This window comes from Haliotis asinina, chromosome 3 (assembly GCF_037392515.1).
Source record: "Haliotis asinina isolate JCU_RB_2024 chromosome 3, JCU_Hal_asi_v2, whole genome shotgun sequence".
Taxonomy (NCBI): Eukaryota; Metazoa; Mollusca; class Gastropoda; order Lepetellida; family Haliotidae; genus Haliotis; species Haliotis asinina.
Genome location: NC_090282.1, coordinates 60,858,158 through 60,883,287, shown reverse-complemented (window position 1 = coordinate 60,883,287; position 25,130 = coordinate 60,858,158). Strand labels below are relative to the sequence as shown.

At 38.0% G+C, this 25,130-nt stretch overlaps 1 protein-coding gene across 12 annotated transcripts in view; it reads left to right on the top strand.

Moving 5' to 3' along the window:
- The window catches only part of LOC137278260 (FERM domain-containing protein 5-like), a 93,537-nt gene that overhangs the window by 36,465 nt on the left and 31,942 nt on the right, over positions 1 to 25,130 (top strand). For all 12 annotated transcript variants that reach the window (XM_067810494.1, XM_067810490.1, XM_067810496.1 and 9 more), the window contains exons 2-4: positions 12,865 to 12,969; positions 15,006 to 15,048; positions 24,539 to 24,617. In XM_067810494.1, coding sequence (XP_067666595.1) covers positions 12,865 to 12,969; positions 15,006 to 15,048; positions 24,539 to 24,617 — 227 coding nt within the window. The remainder of the gene's footprint in view (positions 1 to 12,864; positions 12,970 to 15,005; positions 15,049 to 24,538; positions 24,618 to 25,130) is intronic.

Below are 25,130 nucleotides of genomic sequence, written 5' to 3'. Positions count from 1 at the left end.
GCTGTTGCCACTTTCAGTATTTGCTGGCATTCCGTTGCTGGCAGTGCCTACTGAATCTTCAAATTGCAGTAATGTGTACATCTGTGATATGTATCAATGTGTATGGTATGACTCCAACACGTGGAGGTGCACTAAATGTAACTTCACACCGACTGCTGACTTCACACCTCATCACACAATTAGACAAGTTGCTGCAGCCAGTGTTTGATGGATTCCATCACTCCAGCCAAATTGGAGCTAAACACAATAGTCTGGGCAATTACCCACACAGACTAAACCAGAGTTTAGTTATAACCAATTATTACAGAATTAGGCAGACTTTTCTTCACGATAACAACATCAGATGTCATGATTATTTCTTTGCCGACTGATTTTGTGTATGTGGAGGATTTCTTTGGTTGTTAGCCAATAATGTGACCGTGAGAGATCTGCCTATTGTTTGAATCGTTGATCAATTTGTATGACTCAGGACCTATGCATTAATATGTTAAATCGCTAGCTGTAATTAATGTGTGAATGAATGCTGGTTGGTGGCATGTAATAACTACAGTATTTGACTTGGGTCCCACCATTTAAGGTTTTATACTGCTTTCTTTGGCCATATGGTCTTCATAACAATAAAGGGCATTGTGTAGGTAGCTTACTGGTTAAAGCATTTGCTCATCATGTCGAAAACTTGGGTTTGATTCCCTCAATGGGTACAGTGTGTGAAGCCTGTTTCTGGTCTCCCAGGCCATGATGTATCTGGAATATTGTTGAAAGGGTGTAAAAACTCACTCACTCACTCACTCACTCTCACACACACACACACACACACACACACACACACACACACACACACACACACACACACACACACACACACACACAATGGAGAACAGGTTTAATGTTCTTGTATTTTAAGAGCTGTTACCAACAGTATTGAGTCGAGTAATGGTATGGCCAGTTAGTGACTTCGTAAAGATACTCACTTTCACTTGAAATATCAGGTCTAATTTCTAAAAGGATTTTTTTACAAAAATATCATGATTAAGTTAGAGCATAACAAAGACAGCTCTATGTTGGTGCTTATGACCAGGCACAGTTGTCCATATTAAAACATCAGTCCAACTGATAATATTCATTGCATTGTGATATAAAGAAATCCTATGGCATTTAGCTGAACATCGATAACTGTCCATTTGGCTTGAATAGTTTCCGACTGAATGTGGGCCTAGGTCATATTTCTTAATAAATCATTTAGTTACCATGGTAATGCTGCTGTAGACAGCCTGCAATTGTAGTAATTTATTGAATTACTATCGAATGTGCTGTTGTCAGATCTTTACCAATAGTTGGTAAGAGGTACACAACGTGTCTACTCAAGGCTAATTAACCACGTGTTGTTAAGTCATCTTTAGGGTTTGTGTTGGGCAGTTTTGGGGTCAGACTGGGTGGAATCTTGGAATCTTGGAGGCTCTATGCTGTTGGTCTACTTAAAACTGTTGCATATTGGTCATGTTTGGAGAAGGGTAACGTACTCCACAAACAGACTGTTTTCAGCCCCTTGATTATCTCTCAGTCTGTCATGAGAACCTGCCTGTTGTAAAGTCTTCTGCACCAACTGTACCCTCTTCAAAACAATCCTAAAAATGTAGGTCATATTTACCTGAGAATTTAAAATTTTATTTATGACTGCAAACTTAAAAGCTTATTTTACACCCGTGAGTTAAAGTGTATTGTAGTCAAAATTTCATCAGATGTTGATTTCTTAACCTGCTTTATTGGAAATAAATAAGTAACTGATGTCTTGAATTTTAGCACAGCTCCACAAGTCTCTACAGAGGAAAAAGAAATATGACACAAATGATAAGAGATGCAAACATTTTTTTTAAAAGAAAGAGTATTGAAGAAACACCCTGTTGTTTTTACTAATATGCAGACATGGATAAGTAGTGATATATATGTCTGCACAATCAACTTAACTGTTTGGCAAGTGTGTGCTGTTTTCCTGAAACCAGTGAGTCAAAGCAAACAACATATTTGCCTGTTGCCAAGAACATGTTAAAGCTGTTGAAATGAATGCAAATTCTCCTCTGAATTTTTAATGTCACATTTTTTTCAAGTATTTAGAAATGGATGGATTGTTTTGGAAACCACACATAGTTATTTCTGTTGCTAGGGAAGTAAAGCAAAATGTTTAGAGCTGTGAGTGATCCTAATGTCACATTGTTAGTTGAAGCAGTGTAATTTCTGTTCTAGAAAGGAATATCACAGATGAGATAATCGATTCTTCGCGCCGCACGAGCCACCTTGGTGATAACTTCCTGTCTGGTCTGGAGATGCACGTGGCATTACAGCCCAACAAGGGTTAAACTCAAGCAGCTGGGAAACAAATTATAGACAATATCCCACCATATAATATATTGTAGTTATAATAGTATTTGCTACTGTGTTTAATTGTTCGTATCACAATATGGTTGTTTATTGGGTATGTTATCCCAATATTATGTTGCCACGCCTTAAAAGAGGATTCTGGGTAATAATAGGTCCGTAGCAACTTTGTGCAGTCGTTGAGGGCTTGGGACTTCACTCATAATGTCAGACTGTATTTTTACAACCTGTCTTTATATGTCTGTAATACTCAACAGTTAGTTAACAGTAAATAAAAACATATGTAGTAAGAACAAACCACGCGAATGAGATTTGTTATATTGTCAGCATTACACTAAGTTACTGTGTCATTTACATTGTATTTATTTTTGGTTCAGCTCGATTCTGCCTTTTTCAAATGATTGATGAGCTACCTGCTCAGTGAAAATGTTCAGAAATGATTTTATCTGAATTTGAATAAAACTCTTCTTCCCCACTCAACACCTTTTAGGTGTTTTCTGTATTAATCCTGCCGATCACCTACATTATGGCGCTACTGTGTCAGCAAGTCTTTGTAAACATGCGGGTGTGTAATTATTATTCAGCAAATAAATACTGTCATTGATTGAATGTGGTAGACTGAGACGACACCCACATACACACCAATCATCCAGGACAATAAGACAGGTTTTGTCGGCAATCGGGACGTGGACTATGGTAGATTGGCAGGTTACCCTGAGCTACAGTAGTTAGGTTAGGTTGAAGAAGTAATTTATCACATTATCACACTTCGATAATGTCGTCGTTATTGCTTGAATGGCAGATGTGTAAATGGTGACAAGATTATGTTGACTTGTGTTTTTAGCACATTTTCCATCCTAATTGATGACAGATGTGGAGGTATTTTGATGTAACGTTGGTATAAGGTTATAGTTAGTGAACATTTCCATCTTTAATCGTAAATGTCACTCTTGGAATTTTGTAGAATTTATTATTCTTTTTTTATATATATATATGTTGACAATAAGACAGTTATATGGGACATTTTCGTGCAGTGTAACCCATCTGACATGATGAGACAGGTACTTTGTGTGTCTGACTTAATAAACTTGGACAAGAAGAGTCTCAGTATGTAGTATGAAATAGTTTTCTCACCTCTAACCTCTTGTTCATTGCTGGCAGTATTTGATACAAATATTGATTGCTAAATATCTCTGTCTGCGTTTCACTGTATGTTTAGATTTTCTTGTCAAAGCAGAATGTGCTGGTGTGAGAAAGTACCTTCTGTGTTAATGTTTGTTGGATTTTTTATTGCTGATCTCTTCAATATTGTAGCTGTACATCAATTGCAATGTCATTGTAGGAAACTCCTATAAAAACCTAGGAAGCCCACAGGGCTGATGACTGAAAAATGGTGCTGGCCCTGTTACCTGTATTAAAAATAGGATCTGATATGTGGAAGTGATGGTTTGATTGACCATGAACTACACACACTCCTTCTACCTATCAGAACTGTAAATTATTTTCGAAATATTTCCCGTAGTCAGTGATATGGTCAAATGTAGACCCTTGGAAAACGTATTGGACCCCAGGGCAGGCTATAAAATAAAGTTGAAAACCCGCCATGTAACCAGCAGACACTATTTCATACTCTGGTAATATATGAATGTTTGAGTCTAGATCAGTCTATTTGGGATACGGTTATATGCATTTGTTAAGTAATTGTGTACGAGTCTGTCTGGAATGCTGCAGGCCATTCCTAACATGGCGCGTTTTAAACATACTGACACATGTTATTAAATAATGGCCAAGGGGTGTCTCTGACAATATGTTTTGTAATTTTTGTAAAAGTTTTATTTCAAGACTGGCAGACAGATGAGAAGGACAGGGATTTAACATATAGTCTTAAACAGAAGGTTTAAATAGGAAATGGTACAAGAGAAACTGTTTTGCGTCATACACATATAGTCTGGTTCATAATTATTGAGAATTTGTCTTCTTACTTTGAGCTGTCCTAACACCTCAACTGATTCACTGATACTTAAAACTAAGTAATGGTATAAGGGAGGTAACTCATCTTGGCCTACTGAGTATAGTACAATTAGAGTTACCTCCCCTGAATTTGTAGCAGACGTCTTTTTCCTCAGCACTGTCAACAATGTCTGCTGAAGATAAAAGAAGGTTGATTTTTGAGTTGTGTAATCAAGGAATTGATGATGTAAATACATTGGCAGAGAGAACAGGAACTCTTCTTTCTACTGTGTATAGGATTAGGAAGAATTTTAAAGAGGGAAAGGATTTTGGGCACCAGAAAGGAGCAGGGAGACCCAGAAGATTGGACTTCTCAGATCGCGTCCGGCTGGGAATTTTAGCGTCTAAAAAGCAAAGGGCAAGCATATCCAACATCAGGTATGAAATGATAGAAAGGGGATCAACAGTTGTATCAAAATCTACAGTTAGAAGAAATTTGATTGATCTTGGATGGGAGAAAAAGACTGGAATTCCTTCTCCTCTCATGAAACAAGAACATAAAGACAGGCGTGTTGAGTGGTGTTTGGCACATGAAAACTTTGACTGGGAAAATGTGATTTTTACTGATGAAAGCTCAATATGGGTATATCCCAATAATGTGAAAATATGGACAAAGTCTGCGTCAGCACCGTTGTATCGACGACCTAAATACAGCCCAAAGTTTCATGTATGGGGAGGGATATCCTTATTAGGAACGACCCCGCTGTGTGTGTTTGAGGGAAATCTGACAAGTCAACGCTACACTAACATATTAGATAATTTTCTCCTTCCAAGTGCACATGTGTTTTATGGAAATGACTGGATTTTGCAGCAAGATAATGATCCTAAACACACCGCAAAACATGCCAAGCAGTGGTTTCAGGACAAAAATGTGACTGCATTACCATTTCCTGCATATAGTCCTGACTTAAATCCCATTGAGAACATTTGGGGGATGATGAAGGAATGTGTGAATCAAAAGGGGTTGACAAAAATTGAAGACATGAAGAGAGAAGTGGTCCGATACTGGGACAGCATAACTCACGAGACACTAACCTCTCTGATAGGAAGTATGCCTACCCGTCTTAGACTGTGCCGTGAAGCTCAAGGAGACTTGATAAAATATTAAATTGTTACCTACACAACATGAAAAGGTCAGTTCACTTTCACAATACATTCAATATTATCTGATTTGTTCTCGTTTAATAATATGAAATGCTTTAGCTATTCTCAATAATTTTGAACCATACTGTATATTTAATGTAATTACAGTGTCAAACACATGGTAACAAATCAGGGAACACATGAAAGAACAAGTATGCCTATAGTTCCTGATTTACATCCAGTGTAATACCATGCATGCCAAGAAACTGGGATGTGTTACCTTACTTTTTTCCTTCAGTTTACTTACGGTAAGGTATCAAAGTGAACTGTACTTTGTGACTTAGACAACTAGTTTGATTTGAATAAATAGCTGAAGTGAAGGTATGGAATAAATCTTGCTAAACCAGTGTGTTGATTGTGAATTTCTTGCTGACAGTGATGGTTGTATGGTAATTCAATGTTAGGGCACAATAGGAACCAAGAGAAATCTATAGTGGTTCTCCATCTGTTGCAGACGAGTATGCAAGTATTTAATATGTACATTCCTTCATGGTGACGAAGATACATATATATGGATTATGGAGGATGGAAATAGACTTGTGGCCATGTATGAATCGGTATTTTTCACTTTGAAAGTGCAGTGATACATCCGGAGGGTCCAGAATTCAACAGGAACAGGAAGATACAGTCATATGGCCCTTACATTTTATTACTGTTGTCTATGCTACTGACCCCATTTAAATTATCCTTCCTTATCGATGAAGTGCTTTTCTAATTTTACTGGAGCCTCGTTTGGTTACAGTTAATGATCCCACCATTACATTTTGCATATGTGCCAATTAGACTTATATCCTGTTCAATCTCATTTTATTTTGTATTTTTTCTTGCTCCCTCGCTGTCAACCTGATGATTTTGTCAACTGTTTACATTTGACAATTATTGTATTACTATCCATATTCTCTTATACAGGTTTTGTAGATCGTTCACAAATGATCCCACTTGGAGATGATGTGAAGCCCATTTCAGGTGTCTCCCGCTGTGATATTGCTGTGTACAACTCAACACAGCTCACTCCCTCACTATTTCGTGGAGAAACCTTTTCATTTTGATGGTTCCATACCTGATATGTTATTGATATTGTATATCAGGAGAAAAGTTGGAGTAAGTGACAATACAGACACCAATAAATGATATTGTAATGAATTTACCATTTGTTCGAGGTCAGAAACCTCCCAACTTTGAACAAGGTTAATTGTGCTAAATTTGGTAGTGATAAGATGCACAGCTGCCTCAGATACTGTTGACAAAGTCAGCTATGAATGAGTCAGCCACTTCGTGCAGACGTCTACCCAGAAATATAGATCTTGTAGCTCAGCATATGTGTTAAGTACTGTCAATCATTAGCCAAAGTTCCACTGACAGCAAGTAGCTGTGATTTATGGACTATGCTTGTCTCGTAGTAAGATCGAGCTGTTGTCAATACTGGAAGTTTGAATCACTTGAATAATGATTTCTTACAACCACTTTGCTTTGGGTAAGGGTTTTTCTGGCATTAATGAACTTCATGGTCATAATTTCATTGACAGTTCTGAAGTGAGTAAATCTGTGGGCCATGTGTTGGCTCAGCAGGCTGCAGATCAGAGTTTGATTCCTGGCATTTGTTTTACATACTTAAACCCATTCTTCATACAAGTGTTTTGTTATCGAAATGAAGGGATAGAGTAACAGCAATCAAAGACTGCTAAATGGATTGGGTTATCTAGGTCCGTTGATAGTGTTCAGAATGTTGACCACAGGTTTACATTTATTTACATCCCGTCATCATTTATGCTGTGAATGGCACTCCGAGAGATGACACTGTTGCATTGGAAATGGAATAATATCCAGCTAGTAGAATCTCATATTATCCAAATTTGTGTCAAAATTTGTTTGCTATGTTGAGGATCTTTGCTATATTTTTATCCCATAAAATGCATATGAATGACCTCAGTGAGGATCAACCATTGAACGATTAATTCATACACCCAACACAGGTCTCGGGTGTTCTTAGGTATTCATGAAACCGTTCATCTTCAGTAATATTATAAAGATGTGGTTACCATAGGTAACAAAAATGTTAAAATAGGCTTGGAAATATCTGGAACCCTGAAAACATCATGGAAATCCATACATTATTGGATAATTTGCAGTGTGCATTTGCTGCTCGAAGTAACAGTGAAAAATGTGCTTGTTTTTTGTGTTTGTCTAGTTGTAAAACATTGCTCCTCAGCGAGAATCAGGCAGAGTTGTAAACCGTCCAAAAATCAATAATGTCAAGTCTGTAATTTTAAATTTTTTTTCGTACAGACTAGCAAATTGGCAGCAAATGCTGGTTACACATGTTATGTTGTTGCCAGGCAACCTGTTGACATGGTGACAGCTCTGGGTACTAACCAGCCTGTGATGAGCATCTTATGGTAAAAAGCACATAGTTATCATAGGTAGAGTGGCTGATGAATTCAGAGATGAAAGACTGCCATGATGTATGGGAGACACATCACACGATGTAACTCTTTATAGTTCGCAGTATATATGATGTATGGGTATACTAGTGTATGATATGTATTTTGCTTGGCTCACATAGGTCAGGAAAATGACTTGCAGATGCTCATGTACTTGTCATGTCGGAAACACTGTGTCATGCAAGGATGCCAACATGGCAGCTTGTGATTACTGAGGAACATGTTTGTTAGATGTCAGTTGTGTGTTTTCCCAATCTACGATATAATCACCTCTTTTGTGTTGCTGCCAACTCATTTCCCCTTCCATGGTGTTAGTGGTGAAACACTTCATATATGTTGAACATTATCATGAGGTCAGGAACCTATCCCTGGGACAGGGCCATGTACCAAGACACTTGCTTTGCCAAGAGAAGGGTGCCAGATATCCTATTTGTAGCATGTCAAAGTATTATAGGATCATGCTTGCACCTCTCTCAGATTATTGACAAGGTCAATATTCAGAAAATGGACAATGAACTATCATTTAAGTTTGAAGGATGCTGTGCCGTTTTATAATTATGTTCATTGCACATTAAACCTGGTGTTGAATGAGTGCATGTGTTTAGTTTTACAGTGTGTTTAGTAATATCACAGCAAGGGATGCCAAAAATGGTCTTCACATATTGTACCCATGTGGGGAATTGGACCTGGGGTCTTTGGAATGACAAGCAAACTCTTTCCACCTTTTGTGGAAGCAAAATATTGTTTTCTGCAATTACACTCTTTAATCTTAACCTAATGCAGCAGTATTCTCAGTGACTTTCCCTGTGCTTGGGGTACATTGTATGTGAACAGTAATCATGCATGGTCATTTTATGAGTCTTTGTGGCAGATCCTTCCTTATTTTCTCACAGATTCTGTGATCATTCCTGTGCTTGTGAGGAACAAGAATTAAGATTTGCATTTCTTTGAGCTTAGGTCCTACATTAATGTCAACACTTTTATGTAAGGGATATACACCTTTAGTGCACCTTTTCATCCTACATCACTCACTCAATCACTCATAGCTCATAGACAGTTTAGTGTCATGATCATTTGCCAATGTAATTTTAAGCCTAAATTGCTTCCTCGCCTGCATCCTCCCCCTCTACTTATTCCTTCACTCACTCACTTCTTCACTCACTCACTCACTCATTCACATAATGTTGCCCTTAACTGTAATGTGACTCTCATTCTCAGGTCTCACAGCGCATATGCCATTAACATTGCTTATAACTTATTACTGAAAAGCGTTGACATTATCCCAAAATACACACTCTTGCACTCACTGACCAACCAAATTGCAAACATAACTTGATATTTGAGAAATAAATATCTAATGCTTACAAAGACATAAATTCTATGAGGGGAGCACAAGCGGTAATTACCTGTGTATGAGAATGTTGTCAATATAAAACACATTTGTCTGTAATGTTTGATTACATGTGCAGGGAGTGCAGTAGAGATCAAGGGAGATAACCCTGTCAGTACCTTGGTAGATGGTTCACTGCATCAACCCCAGCTAGCCGTGCCTGTTTGTTGTTGTATCAGATCTTGTGTGTAGTATGTGAGGCCCCATTACCATGATCAAGTGAATGTAAACACATCGTGAAGAGTCCATGTTGTGTGATACTTCCATGGACGATTATATGTGATGAATATTTGATCAACTTCCAGCAGCCTAAGAAAAATACAAGCTTTATTTTTTCTTTGACTAATGAATATCAATTTTGAATCATGAGTTAATATTTTAATGGTTATTATTTATGTTTGTTATCTCTGAGTTCACATTTGTATAATAGTCTGAATGTAGGCAGAAAGGGTAATGGAAACAGCATCTTCATTTGCCCACTGTTTTAAATCTTCATTCTCTTGGGAGACAGGCCCTGGATCTGTTCATTGATACAACTTTGAGCCTGATTTGAATGATGCTAGAAGTAGTCATCCAATCAGCTTCCATGAATGTACATATTAATGATAAGGGAGATGAATAATAAGATATTCCTGGCAGAGCTGCTCTAATGAATGAAGCAATGCATTTGTCAATAGAGTGGTGATAATATGTCAAAAGCCACAACGAGGAAATAGACGGGGACAGGTTGTGTAATGCCTACAAAATTAAATATCAAGCTGACATTTAGTTGAAAGACTATCTCTCATATCTATAATATGACATCATAGTTTCATAAACATCAGTTTTGATTATGCCAATATACATTCCTCCCGTAACATTAAGAGTAAACAAAACATAGCAATAATCAGAGTTCTAAGATGCTTTCGGTGAAAGATCAAAGGCGCCGACAATGCTTTATCAGACGATAATGTGTACTTTTGTATTACGTCACTGTGTGTTGACGTCACTGCGCCATTCCTGTCTGTCCCCTTGTAATCTAACATTTTTGCATTACGTCACAATGTAACCGATGTCACGATGGATGTCAGTTGCCATCGCCTCGTACAGCCTCCCACAGTAAACTGTTTCATCGCATCTCGTCAGTATGGCAAGTGATTCCCTTTATAAAAATAATTGAACCCCTGGTTTATATGTTTTTCATAGCATTGCAGTGTGTATAGCTACATGTTTGTTTTCAGAATTGTTGATAGTGCAAGGGGAGATAACTTTAGCATTCTCCTTTTAAAGCTTTTTTTTTTTTTTTTTTTTTGACGATTTGAATGCTTCAAAATCTACCTGCCTGCATTGTAAGATAATTTTATCGTATTTTACCGTCAGTTACCAGAGTGTTCTTTTCATAGAGATTCAAATCAGCTGTTCCTAGCAGTTCTTGTCTTACTATCATCAGGGATTTGTTTGTAGTTACCATAGGACATGTTTTTAATTTTCCCTTTTCAAAGCGCAATTCACTTATGCAGGTCTCTTTGGCTACACCTCATTAAACAATGTGACTCCATCATGCACAGGTTTTCCTATTCCCGAAGACTTCTATATTACCTTGACATCAAGAGTCAACATAACAGCATCATCAGGGTGTCTCTGCAGAAAAATGCCTAATTCAGTTCTGCAAAAATAGTTTCAATCTCAGCATGTTATTGGTAGTACATATGCAGAAAATGTTTCATCAAAGGGTGTTCTTAGGTATCTGGAAAGGTAATTTGCACTTCCATAAGCATGTTTTTGTGGCATTATTGGGTCAGACCGACCTTGGCTGAGAAGTACAAGGACGTAAAAGTTCATATCACATGGATCCATATAACTAATGTAAATGATACATAGTATACTACTATCTCTTGAACAATACGGGCCAATAACCACAGGGCCCTATTTCTCAAAGCTGTAATAGCATTATGACTGTGATAAGTCTGTGTTACAGTATAGGAAATACAACAGTCATAGTGCGGTGATAGCTTTATTAAACGGGGCCCTGAATGGCATTGAATGCACATCTGTTGTATTAGGTCTTGATAGCATTGTGATAATGGGATATTATTAATATATTTATATATTCATGATTTTTGTGGACTATATTGTTTTAACTATCACATGAATATCTTTGGAAATAAGCTGAACATGTGTTATAATATGTAATGTAGCAGAAAACGTATGTTGTTCTTGTGTCTGAAATGCTGGCTATGAATAATATGTATTATGACAATTGTAGTATGTGGACCATGACACATAGGTTTTGAACTGTGACAGACAGTATTGTTGTTGTCATAATATTATATCAGGAATGTAAAGCCTCAAACTGAGAGGAGAGAAGAATATTCCAATAATATTCAGATTGTTGAAACAAATGGTGGCATCGAATCACCACTTAGCCCTGGATCTGTCCCCATAACTCTGTAAACAGAAGATAAATGTGAGGTATTATATTTGTTTATTGACCTGAACACATTTGTATTCAGAATTATCAGTCTGCATGGAGCGATCGAAAGTTGCTATTATTAAGGATATATGATATGTTAACATCCATTGACAGCAATCTTCATTAAGACTGGTATCATCTGAAGGCTCTAGTTCAGTGTGTCTCACAGTCCCTGAACCACATTATTTTCCCTACTGCCTTACCCTTCCTGCAATGCTAAAGACTTAAAGGAAGCTAGAGGGGCTTCTGCTCAATTTAAATGGGTTTGTTTTTTACCATGAAAGTTATACATATTCAGAGACTAAATATTAGTTTAGCTCTAGGTCTGAGCCATTTCTCATTTCTAAAACCTGAAAAATACTGCCAAAAATTTTATCTACGTAGAGAGGAAAACAGTTCATGCTTGGCTGATTGTACAGGTAAACATGTTTATTACGACACAACACTGTCATGCAGTGAAGTTTATTGCCTTACAGGTAAAAATGAACCCTTGAGTGTAACTGAATCCTGTGGCATACATGTCAGGTTATCTGTAGTTATTGCCGTACTGTTTGTTGCTTAACAACTTGTTCAGTAATATTGCTGCTGTCTGGATATAGACTGTCAAGTGACACATTGAACATCAACTCAACCCTATTATGAGCTGTGAAAAGATGACTTCCATCTGCCATGTTAATAGCCTTTACTATAAAATCCTAATACATGCCTTTGCTTCAAGCAGGGGAACAATTCTAACAAGTATCTTCCATTTTCTCCTTTTTCCTACCTAGTAAAGGAATATTTGTGCTTTTGTCACTATGCTGCTGTGTATATGATAGTGTCTACTGCGGAAACTTTTTGTATCAAGATAGCTCTAAATACAGCTAATGTTTGTATGTTTCATATTTATTGAAGAGGCATTACATTACTTGATTATTCTCGGTTGTTAGTGTTTCATGTCTTGATGTTTTGAATATGCCATGATGTGACTCTGGCTTACGACTTGTCCTTTGAGACACTGTCAATACTGTAAATATCACAAATTTTGTAAGCATTTCCTTTGTCTATCATTACAGAAAGACACACTTGGACAGTGGCTATTTGACAGAGTATGCGAGAAACTCAGCTTGGTAGAAAAGGATTACTTTGGGTTGCGATATGTGGATGCTGAGAAACAAAGAGTGAGTATAAACTTTGTAACTTTCCACAGATCCAGTGGACACTGATGGCCCTGCCATCTATGATGCCACACACAACACACTTTGCTGTACAGTTACCTCCTTTGCGTTTTTTGGAACCCTTTGGCAGTGATTGAATTACTGGTCCAGACTGGAATTAGCTGAAATTTAAACATTAGGTGCACATTTTGAGTAGTGTGAAACAGTTTCAACAAGCGAGTGCCATTAAATCATTTGATATTTGTTAACATATTCTGCTAAAGAATTATGAAACAATTTCTATATGCTTGATCTGGTTTAAAATATTCAATACAGTTGCAAAGCAACCATGTTTGAACAAGAGCTTTGCGAATTGACCATGATTAGGAAATTAGTATTTGTAGAAGAAGATTATGGCTCAAGACTTTCCAATTCAAAGTGTCATAACAGATATTTATGTTACCACACAGATTTATAATGTTAAAGGAAATTGGCAAACGTGCCAAGGGTATGGAAGTTGTGCCGGGGAGTCAATACAGGGGACATGCAAGTACAGTGTAGGGAGATGGGATGTGTCCTGGAGAGGCAGTACAGGGGACATGTCAGTACAATGTAGGGGGATGGAAATTGTGCTGGGGAGCTGGTTGTTAGGGACATGTGAGTACAGTGTAGGGGGATGGGAATTGTGCTGGGGAAGGGGTTGTAGGGAACATGTGAGTACAGTGTAGGGGGATGGGAATTGTGCTGGGGAAGGGGTTGTCCAGGACGTGCGAGTATGGAGTAGGAGATGGGAGGAAAGGTATAGAGGACGTGTGAGGCTGATAGCATTAATACTCCTCCTTCCTACCCACATACATGCACTGGATGGTAGACATTCCAAGCTCTATTGTTGTTCTTGCATGAACTCTGACCTTTCTCTCTCGCTTGTGATATTGTTTCTATATAATGGAAAATATAGCACTAGATGGAGAATGAAGACATGGGTTTACTTCTTAAATTAGATTGAATTAGAGGAAAATTGTACTTCAAAAAGAAGTATTTGTGACCTTTAGTTGTGGTTGTTTTGCTTCCTCCTTCAGCAAGCACATAGACTTGTGTCTGTGTCAGGAAGAACAGATATGTGCTTTACACAACTGTTAAAATGTTACTGATACTCTATGTAAACCTACTTCAGTAGTGGTAGTGTTAACCATTGTTAGAGGTTAACTATACCTATCACTGCTACAGGTAGACAATGTATACCACAGTGGCAGGTGGACTGCATACCACTGCTGCAGGCAGACAATGCATACCACAGCTGCAGGTAGACAATGTATACCACAGTGACAGGTGGACTGCATACCACAGCTGCAGGCAGACAATGCATACCACTGCTGCAGGTAGACAATGTATACCACAGTGGCAGGTGGACTGCATACCACTCTGCAGGTAAACACTGCATACCACAGCTGCAGGTGGACAGTGCATACCACTACTGCAGGTAGACAGTGCATACCAAAACTGCAGGTAGCCAATGCATACCACTGGTACAGGTAGACAATACATACCACAGCTACAGATAGACAATGCATACCTCAGCTACTGCTAGTGCTACAGGTAGACAGTGCATACTAAGGATTTAAGAAGACTATTTGCCTTCTGCTACAGATAAACTGCATGAACTGTAGCTAATATGACTACCACTGTACATACATGTATTCATTAAAATATGGATGTTGCAAGCTATATGAATGTATGTTGTCATGGAAACCTGTCAGTGATTCACACCTGTAAGTTATTGCAACTCAGTACTGACAGAACATTTTTCATTGATAATAATAGCAAACTTGAAATCTTTACCAATATTTATGACACAACACATTATTCAGTTAAATCCAATAATCATGAACTGTTACGTAAAGGAATAAATGTCTTTGCCTAATGTGAGATGGATGGAGCTGTAGTCTGGTATTAAGTGTATGTCAGCATGTAATAAGTGGGTGAAATATGACAACGAATTCATCAGACGTGACATTGTAACATTTTTTTTTTTTCATTCAACCTTTCTGATTTTCTTTCAGCACTGGTTGGATCCATTGAAAACTGTATATAAGCAACTCAAAGGTAGGTGTGACATTGCACTAGAAAGACATGTTGATAACTTGATATCATTTTATTAAGATTTCACATCTGCTCTCCTGCTCTTATATCTCATCTCATGGCTAATACAGTGTTGCACCCAGACTGTAATTGCAGGTTTCCCAGTAATTGTACTTTCTGTATCATTTTATTTATACATGTGTGTGGTGACACTGGCTCAAATTTATCATTTTACATGCGTTTTATTTTATATTTGTCCTGTAACTGATTTCAAAATATGACTATTTTCATTGAAAGCAATGTCAAACATTTGGAAATCAAAATCAGAATGTTGAACCTTGCAGAATTCAAAACGATGCTTTATAAGCTCTGCACATTGCAAGTATGTCTATTTGCATATGAAAGTGTAATATAAACTGCTCTAAGAACTCGTTTCACTGTAAAGAGCTCAACTTGATGTACAGAGTTTATTATCAAATCTTTTTGGCTGTTAGAATATCAAAGTGAAGTGTTATGAATTTTTTATGACTGACATCTGGCCATATATAGATATATCTCTTCCCATATCTCATACCCCAACACACTTTGCCTATCAGAGGTACAGGTAAACTGTATGCTTACAGGTAGACAATACTCACGTTAGCTACAAGTAGCTACAATAAATAGAGGTAGACATTGCCTACAATTGCAATAGATACAGGCAGAAAATGCCTGCAACAGCTACACGTAGAAAATGCCTGCAATCATAAGCTACATGCAGAAAATGCCTGCATTAGCTACAGGTAAACAATGCCTTTGATGGTTACAGGTAGACAGTACCTACAATAACTACAGCACACCTGCAACATTAATATAGTTTCTTCCCTCGTTTTCATCAGTTGTAAGTTTAAGATACATTATTGTCTCCTGTGGACAATATCTACCTGTACATCTCCATTGACATTCTCAGACTGAACTTTTTTTTTCAATTTTGTTTTACGATGGGCGGGATTTGTGATTTAAGCGAACATAAGATTGAGTTCCTGTATGTAATTGTCTGGTCACCATGACAACATATAGAAGTGAGCCTTCAGAGTCTGTAAAGAGTTCCAGACATGATCACTCTTGGTCTTATGGGACTGACATTTCCCGGAGTTTCGGCTCAACTGAAGTGGGGAGTTCTGCCTCACTGATACACGTATGTTACACTTTCCACAAATTCAGCAAGTCTTGATATTCTCTTCAGGTCGCATGCTTTCATCAGCAATTTGGCCAGTTGCCACGGCAATAAAAATGCACACAAGGAAATGTACCATAGCTGGAAAACATTGTATGTACTGGGTTACACTTAAAAAATCACTCTATTGAGCTATTTTTACTGATCCTCATTCTCATGGAAGTTATAGATGTAAGTTATTTCATAATTGATCTGTAATGGAGAAACAGTAGCTCAATTATTGGGTACAACAAGCAATTGTTGTGGATATCGCACTGTGCTGTAGTATGCCTAAAGGTCATATCATTGGTGGAGGGACGTGGTCGTGTTTACAGCACGCAGATAAAAAAATCAGCTAAAGCTGATGAGTTTTGGTTGTGGACAGTCGTTGAAAAAGTGACACGTATGGTAACAAGGCTCCTGTGAGTTTTGAAATCATTGGTCCTGTCCTCACTATACATGGAGTATCATGGAACATCATTGAATAGTGTCATGTATCTCCATCTGTGACTGGCTGGTTGTCATGTAACACATCCTAATCATGATCTCTGAGTACAGCCTGAAACAGCACTGATCGCTAACTAGTTCCAAGGCATCTACACAACTAGTCTGTCATACAGGCCCTGAAACAATAATATATCCAAGAAAGTCCATGCAAGGTTTACCACAGCTTCTGAACATGAATAGGGCAGTGGGGTAGCCTAGTGGTTAAAGCGTTCACTTCACCCCGAAGACCCGGGTTCGATTCCCCACATGGGTACAATGTGTGAAGCCCATTTTCTGGTGTCCCCCGCCATGATATTGCTGGAATATTGCTAAAAGCGGTCTAAAACTAAACTCGCTCACTCACTCACTCACTCACTCTGAAAATGAAGACAGTCCCTTGGGATCCTTTCCATTGTATTTTGTTATTATTATTTATGAATATATTTTTACTGTAGAATATGTTCGTTTTAGAGATAAGATGTTAATCTACTAGAATAGTTGCCTTCATTCATTGCCAAGTTGGACCGAGGGAAGAAAAAACAGTTTAGTTCTTTTTTGTTCTAATCAACTAGCCATGCTATGCAAGCATGGCGCTGGTCAGTGACAGTAGCACAGTGGTCTAGACCATGATCTATGACAGCCAGATTCACAAGGTGGCAGTAGTCTTGAAATAGCAGGCATACCCCCACCATGATATTGATGAAATATTGCAGTAAGCAGTATAAAAACCCAACTCCCTGACTCAGACTGAATTAAGGTGTGATTTCAGCCTTGCTGTAAATTAGTATCAATACACTACTGAGCATTCAACATTGCCAGCAGTCTATCATAAGGTATCTGGAGAAGCTAGCAAGTCACAATATACAGTTCTGCTGGTCTCCTTATCTGACATAGCATGGCAAAAAATGATTTCTGCTTTGCATGGTTTGTTGTATAAATGGTAAATTTGTCTGATAGGCAGTAGTTCAGGTTCCACCCACAGTGATCACTTGTTGCAGCTGTTCAGGCTGAAGTTTACAAGTAGAGAGATACATGCAATGAGGAAGGTGAAATTGGGGTGAACCAATTCGGCATTTGAGAAGATGCAAAATAAAACTGATAGTGTTTACAGTTTCGGTACTTGTAACTTAGGCAACATTAATAGGTGTGGATTTTAATCTGGAATATCACTTGCAGGCTGGTTCTTCAATGAAATAAATCACATAATGTTTGATTGATGAAGTAGAAAGCTGCATTAAATGTACTTCAAGGGGAAATTTTGTATTTGGTTGGATCAAAGAAAGAACTGGCTTGATCTTAAGTTCATCTAATTCTGGACATTCCTTCACAGACAAACTGGCAAAGTACCACTTAAAATCACAGAAATCTCAAGCCTTGATTATATACTTCTCAGTGACCATGTAGAATGTATTCTGTCTCGTTGGCCATGTTGGAAGATTCAAGATTTAGCCAGTGTGAGTCAATCACAATAGTCTTATATCAATATTGCTCCAATAAGACTAGACAGCAGGAATGATAGGTCAGTGTGGCTACTGATAGGACCTCATGTCTAGATTGGATAAGGAGATCAAGGAGGAAGTCTAAGTATGGTGTGTGGGAAATAGTAGCAGAATAGCTTGGTTCTTTCTGCTCCATAATGACACAAGGGTATATATAGCATGAATAGCTGCTGTCAAGATTCACATATAGATCAAGAGTTGTTTCAACTCAAGGCAAGATCCTTTTACATTTCTGACTTGCAACAAGGGCTGGAGCTAGACAGGTTGTGTGTAAATGGGGAAACTGACACAGTGTTAATTGATCTGAATGAGACAGGTAACTGTTCTCTGGAGATTCTACATGTTGCAGCGTATTGACATAAATGAACCAAAAAATTTAGGTTTTAAGGAGAAAAGGAATTGAGGTATAGTGCAGGTTTGTGACCTCTTCGCAACTTGAGACTTTATTTTATGTTTTAATTTTTATATTTTCTTTAAGCTGAATACCTGACGGTACACTATCTGTAAAGCAGTTGATAAGAAAATGGTATGTTTTAAGTGGCACTATTATTGCTACAGAGTACAAATAGAATAGGAATTGGTATTAGACATTATGATGAGATGCTAAAAATAGGTCTATTTTTGGTATTTTTCGAGAATCCACTGCCCAGGCAATGTCAAATGTATGGACTCATTTGCCAGTGAGAGACACAAGCTATGAGTACAGCTAATGCAACAGCATGAAGAGAGAACATGGCAGTGATGCTACACAGCATGAAGTGTGTACTGACATCACGAAGCAGAACACAGCATGTACAGCCAAGGCTGGGTATATGTTGAAGGCATTTGGGTGAAGATTAGGTCGTAAATACAAAGTGTGATAACAGTTCTAGTCTTAGGGTTGGCAATGTGTGCAAGTGATACTGAGACAGGAATGTTTGCAATGATGCCAAGTGACGTGTGCACCACCTGAAGTCAGGGGAATTTGCATTTGCTGATGTAAGAGTTATTCCAGGTGACCTGCCCCGGTGCAAGGAGAGTTGAGATCTTGATCTGCCTGTGTGGACAGATTTAAAGTGCAGTTTAAATGAACAAGACCTCACGTCATTTCTTTTGATGTAAATGTAAGACAAATGAGGCTGCAGTGCTTGAAAAAAATGGTTCCACGATTTATGACATTGCCTCGTGATCTAATGGTTATTACAATGGAACCTTGTAGGATAAAATTAAGACTTATTTGAAGCCTTTGAAAGGATCAGCTCATGGCTTCATATATTTGAGATCTTTTGTTGACAAATTTGTCCTTGAAACATTTAGGGACATTAGAAGGATTTTGATGTAAAAGAAAACAAGAGACTGTATTAACCCAATTGGAGTCTGTACTGAATGTTCAGCTGAAGTCAACATCTCTTGAATGACCTGACTTTGAAGATGAATTTGGGGGCTAGATCTTGGGGTTAACTTGTAAATGGCTTTTATGACACTATGACAACCATGGACTATCAAATGACTGGAAAGTGAATTTTGTAGCTTTTACTGATTTCTGGCAGTAGGGTGTCAAAGATGAAAGTTAAAGTGTGGATTTTAGTTTGAAAAGTCCTTGATTCAATGCCATGTTATCACAACTGCAGATTTAAGTATTCTTGACATGTACTTGTATATTCAACCTGTCAAAATGGATGCAAGTAACATGACAGGTGATCAAAGAAAATACCTAGTGTGAATGTGGACATACCTAATGGGTAGTGACCTGACAAAGCTTGCTCAGTAAGCCTGCCTACAGTTCGGGAACAAAAGATCCCCATTATTGTGGTGATGGTATCCTTGTCAGTAGACGCATCATCGTCCACCCACTGCTGGACCTGCTGCAGGTTTGCTTACCATTAAGATTTCTACAAAGCTCCGTAGCGAAAAAAAGCTGAATTTATTTTGGGCTTAAAGTCTTGAGAAAAAGTAAACTCTTACCTTGAACGCTTTCCATGGTGTCTTTAAATATGTCTGAGGTTATTGCAAATATGTGTAGGGTTGAATGCATGTGTTGATAGCCATGATGGAAAGTGGATGTGTTGAGAGAGTGGTTGTATTTCTGGATGTACTGTAGGTATCATGGTTTATATTCAGATACGCTGCATTAGCTATTCTCATTTCTCAAATATATGAATTAATCTCCAGCAACCCATGTTTGTGTTGACATGCAGCCCCACATGGACCGATTACATCTAAATGTACACACAGTCAATACATATGTTGTAGTGTTGGGTAGTGGTGTCACAATGATCGAAAGGACTAAAAATGATTATCAATTTAATAAAATGTATTTTCAGTTAATTTAAATTTTGTTGTTGTAGTTTTTGTCTTAAATGAAGTAAGCTAACCATTAAATGTGGCGAATATTCACAAACAAGCATGCTCTCAACAGCATAAAGCTATGCTCATTGCATACATAGTTTGATATACATCACTAGGGTGAATATTACTGTCACCTGTCTATGAACAAATTTTGCATCTGTGGTGAAAGTAATAACACTAATAAATATGTTTTGCACGTTAAAATTTAAATGTGAAAATATATTGCTCATGAGAAAAACACTGGGGAAAAACTCTTAAAATTGGGGATTAATTTAAAAATGTATACATTTCATATATAACTGATAAGCCTTCACCTGAAGTCCTGCTGTAACTGATATGGTTTCTGATTCCTAACACTAGTCTTGGCTAACAGATCACCAGCAATCACACCGCTGATGTGATATGCATGAAGATGAAATATACTTAGGTACAACATATTGCAACCAATTGTTTTACATTGGCTATAAGGTGTTGTACATTCCAAATATCCAGTAACAAATCTAACCATGCAGTGATATAGTTCTTTGTAACTACATAGTTGAATATTGTTAAAAATTGTCCGTCTGCATGTGTTTTTCATAGCAAACATCCATTGACTATGTGGGAGGGTGTGATATAGTTCTTGGCCCCATTCTTCAAAGCAATCATAGCACTACGACAGTCGTAAGTCTATGTTAAAGTATGGGATTTACGATCAAATTAGCATTGTGGTTGCTTTGTGGAACAGGTCCATGGAAAAACTAAATGTTAGGTTATTATTACAGAAATTTTGGTAAATAAGTGATGCACATCGCTAGCTTTCAGTGACTATCTGAGCAGTGTGTGATATTGTTCCATACTCACTATATGGTATATAATGGCAGTATTTGTTACTATGCAATACCTCACTAAGGAACCTGTTGTACCTTACTGAGGAACCTATAGTTGGTAGAAGTAGTGGTGGGATTTGTAAGGAAGCTAGCGCTTGATTGTTACCCACTGATTACAAATAAACCAAGGCCTAGATTTTCGAAGCTTATCTTTGTGAAGATTATCGTAAGTGGCATGCATTGACATGAACTTACAGTGGTCTTAATGCTAAGATAGCTTCGAAAATCAAGGCCCAGGCACTGACTGACAGTGGCTGCTATCCATGCTGATTATAAACTGGCGTGGGATGTGAAAGATGAGGCAGTTGTTTGTAGATGTTACTTTTGATCATTGGCACTGAATCAGAACGTGTTTATTTTAGGAGTCTAAGATGAAGAAGCCTTTTTTTTTCTGTCAAATTTATAGCAGCCTATTTGAGGAGTAACCTTGAAAGTGATTGCTACCTCCACAGATAAAACTGTATTGAAATCAGAGCTGGTGTTTCTCCAGTGAAACTTTGTATCAGAATTACGTCCTTGGGACTGCCTTTTGCCACGTGACCTTTCTGCAGTCATCATGTTTCGAGGTCACTAGTCCAAGAAAATGATTTGGTTGGAAGGAGTAATTGGTATGAACCTTTCCTGAAATAACCTACTGGTACCTCACATAAATAGTGAAATTAACAAAAATGCTTGTGGAATAGTTATGATTTCAGATCAGACTATACCATACGCATTCATTTGTTAATGTGTGAATTCACTGTCTTATATATCCTATCATTGTGCTGATAAGTATTACTTTCCACTATAATGTTATAGAGTTATATAGTGTAGTAAATCAACCAACCAACCATGAGACAGCTTCATGCAGAAAATCAAAGAAGCTATATTCATACCAGATTGCTTGTATTGGGGACAACAAAAACATATCAAAGTAACATTGCTTTTTTTTCCCTTCTTTCTTTTTTTTTCACCAACCAAAAACTGTTTCCTTGTATGTTGAAAACTTGTGGCCTTGCAATATTGAGTTTTGAATCAATCGGATGGTGATTTTATTTGTGTTGGTATAAAGTTAGCCAGATTCACAGGGGGTGGATACAGCTTTTTTGAGACAGATGGGTGCACAGTATTGAGAAAAAGTAGGGGGCTGCACGCTTCATTTCCCCTTAGTTTCACTGGTCATTTAACAAAATTTCAGGACCAGAAGAGAGAGTTAATAATGATGTGACGGCCTGGTGTGCTGTAACATGGGATAATACAGTGGAAGCTGTCTAAACCGGCACTCACTGGGACAGATATATCCCAGTCTACAGTTGATAATATGACTATCTGGTATACTGTAACATGGGATAATACAGTGGAAGCTGTCTAAACCGGCACTCACTGGGACAGATATATCCCAGTCTACAGTTGATAATGATATGACTATCTGGTATACTGTAACATGGGGTAACACAGTGGGAACTGTCTAAACGGGCACTCACTGGGACAGATATGTCCCAGTCTACAGTTGATAATGATATGACTATCTGGTATACTGTTACATGGGGTAACACAGTGGGAACTGTCTAAACCGGCATTCACTGGGACAGATATGTCCCAGTCTACAGTTGATAATGATATGACTATCTGGTATACTGTTACATGGGGTAACACAGTGGGAACTGTCTAAACCGGCACTGACTGGGACAGATATAGCCCAGTCTACAGTTGATAATGATATGACAACCTGGTATACTGTAACATGGAATAATAGAGTGGAAGCTGTCTAAACCGGCACTCACTGGGACTTGATAAATAATCCGGCTTAATAAATGCACAAGCCGCAGATAGGACTGAGATTTTATGCTGGTGTTGACAACTTGCTGGATTGGACAGATGCTGGTTTGGACAGCTTCCACTGTATCTGATATCAGCAATGCAGCTGGATCAATTATCCATGCTGTAATTGTTTGCTCTCCTGGAATCACAGTAATCATCTCCGTTTCCACGGCTTACGGTACAAATGGTGTATCACATATTGATTCGGCCTTACAGGCGGATCTACAGTTCACATGTTAAAACTGATTTCATTGCAGTATGAACTTAAAGTTCATCAAATACAACATTCAGCTCATTTATGGATGCCAGACTTTTTAGGAAATCAATTTGTTTAACAGTACTTGTTCACCGATTTCAGTCATGATGTTTTAAGCATAAAGACTGAATTTGAAATACAGCATTATAGGTTTGCGTGCTGGTGATTATTTGCCACAAATTAAGTACAGTGAGTGAGTGAGTGAGTGAGTCTAGTTTTATACGGCACTCTGCAATATTCCAGCTAAATGGCAGTGGTCTGTAAGTAATCAAGTCTGGACCAGACAATCCAATTATCAAACAGCCTGCACATCAAGCTTCTCTTTTTTTTGTCCGTATTATGTCCAGTGTCCCATTTAAGGGTATTCTTGGTTATTAAGCTCTCACATGTTTACATCATTTCCACTTTTTACATGTTATTTGAAGTGATACATACAACAGTTTGAGAAAATTACAGAATTAGGATTTAGGGATATGCTCAGATTAGGTTCTGTCAGTCATCAGATGTGTGTGTATGTGTCTGCACGTTTGTGCACCTCACTACAAGTATTACAAGGTCCTTTATAATTTGTTATAAAACTAGATGAACTGTAATACATTTCTGGTTTGTTACAACCGTTGAAGAGCTTCCACATGTTGCCATAATGGCATCGTAATGTGTCGCTAACATTGTTAATTCATCGCAACTGACTCTGATTGCACATTGACGTATCGGGTTTTCATGAGACACCAGCCCAATAAATCTTGTAATTATGCAGTTATCTGTCAACAAGAAGCATATCAGTGCTTGTGGATCAACACCAGAGATATAGGTTTACATGTGCTTTATTCTAGTGATTGGTAGAGCTTTACATGCACAATGTTCAAGTGATGTTTTTTCCTTCTTTTTCTATATTGAGCTTTATTCGCCTGATGTTCCAGTGATGAACCTTTTGTTGAAGATTCCACACCTTGCTCATTCATGTTTGTGCCTCAGACCTTGGACAATTGCGGGACATACAGACAATTCATGGATTGTCTTCAGATATATAATATATCCTTGTGGGACTACTTGTAGCTATAAGCGTCGCATTATTTTACAGGTGTGAACCCCATGGTGCTCTGTTTTCGTGTGAAGTTTTACCCAGAAGATCCAATGAAACTTCATGAAGAGATTACACGGTAAGTTGCAGTCAGAAAAATTGTGGGTGGATGTCAACCCCACTTTTGTCCTTGTACATTGTAAGTGTGGAGAAATCGTATACAGGTGGAGTTGTTTTTGATTTTCGCACTCACTCACTCACTCACTGATTTTCCAGTTGGGAACATTTTATAAGATCTGCCATTAATAAAGTTCCAGTTTGAGTGTTGTAGGTGAGTGAACTTAATAATTTTGTGAAGATACTCAGTGCCATATAGAAATGTTTCCAATGTCACACGTTACCGCTGGAATTAAACTTTGTCAGTAAAGTACAGATTCTAGTACTTTTGTTAGGTTAAGTCCCATTCGGGATTCAAACCCACACCCTCAGAGTCAGGCACCTAATCTCCAACACACACAGTCAGTGATCTAACCCACTCATTTACTGCATATCTCACCCCCCCCCAAAAGTCAGGCAACTGGTGGTCAAGAGAACTGACATTGTGTAATCCTCTGATAACTGTAAATGATTTCGCCATCAAGATCATTGTTAC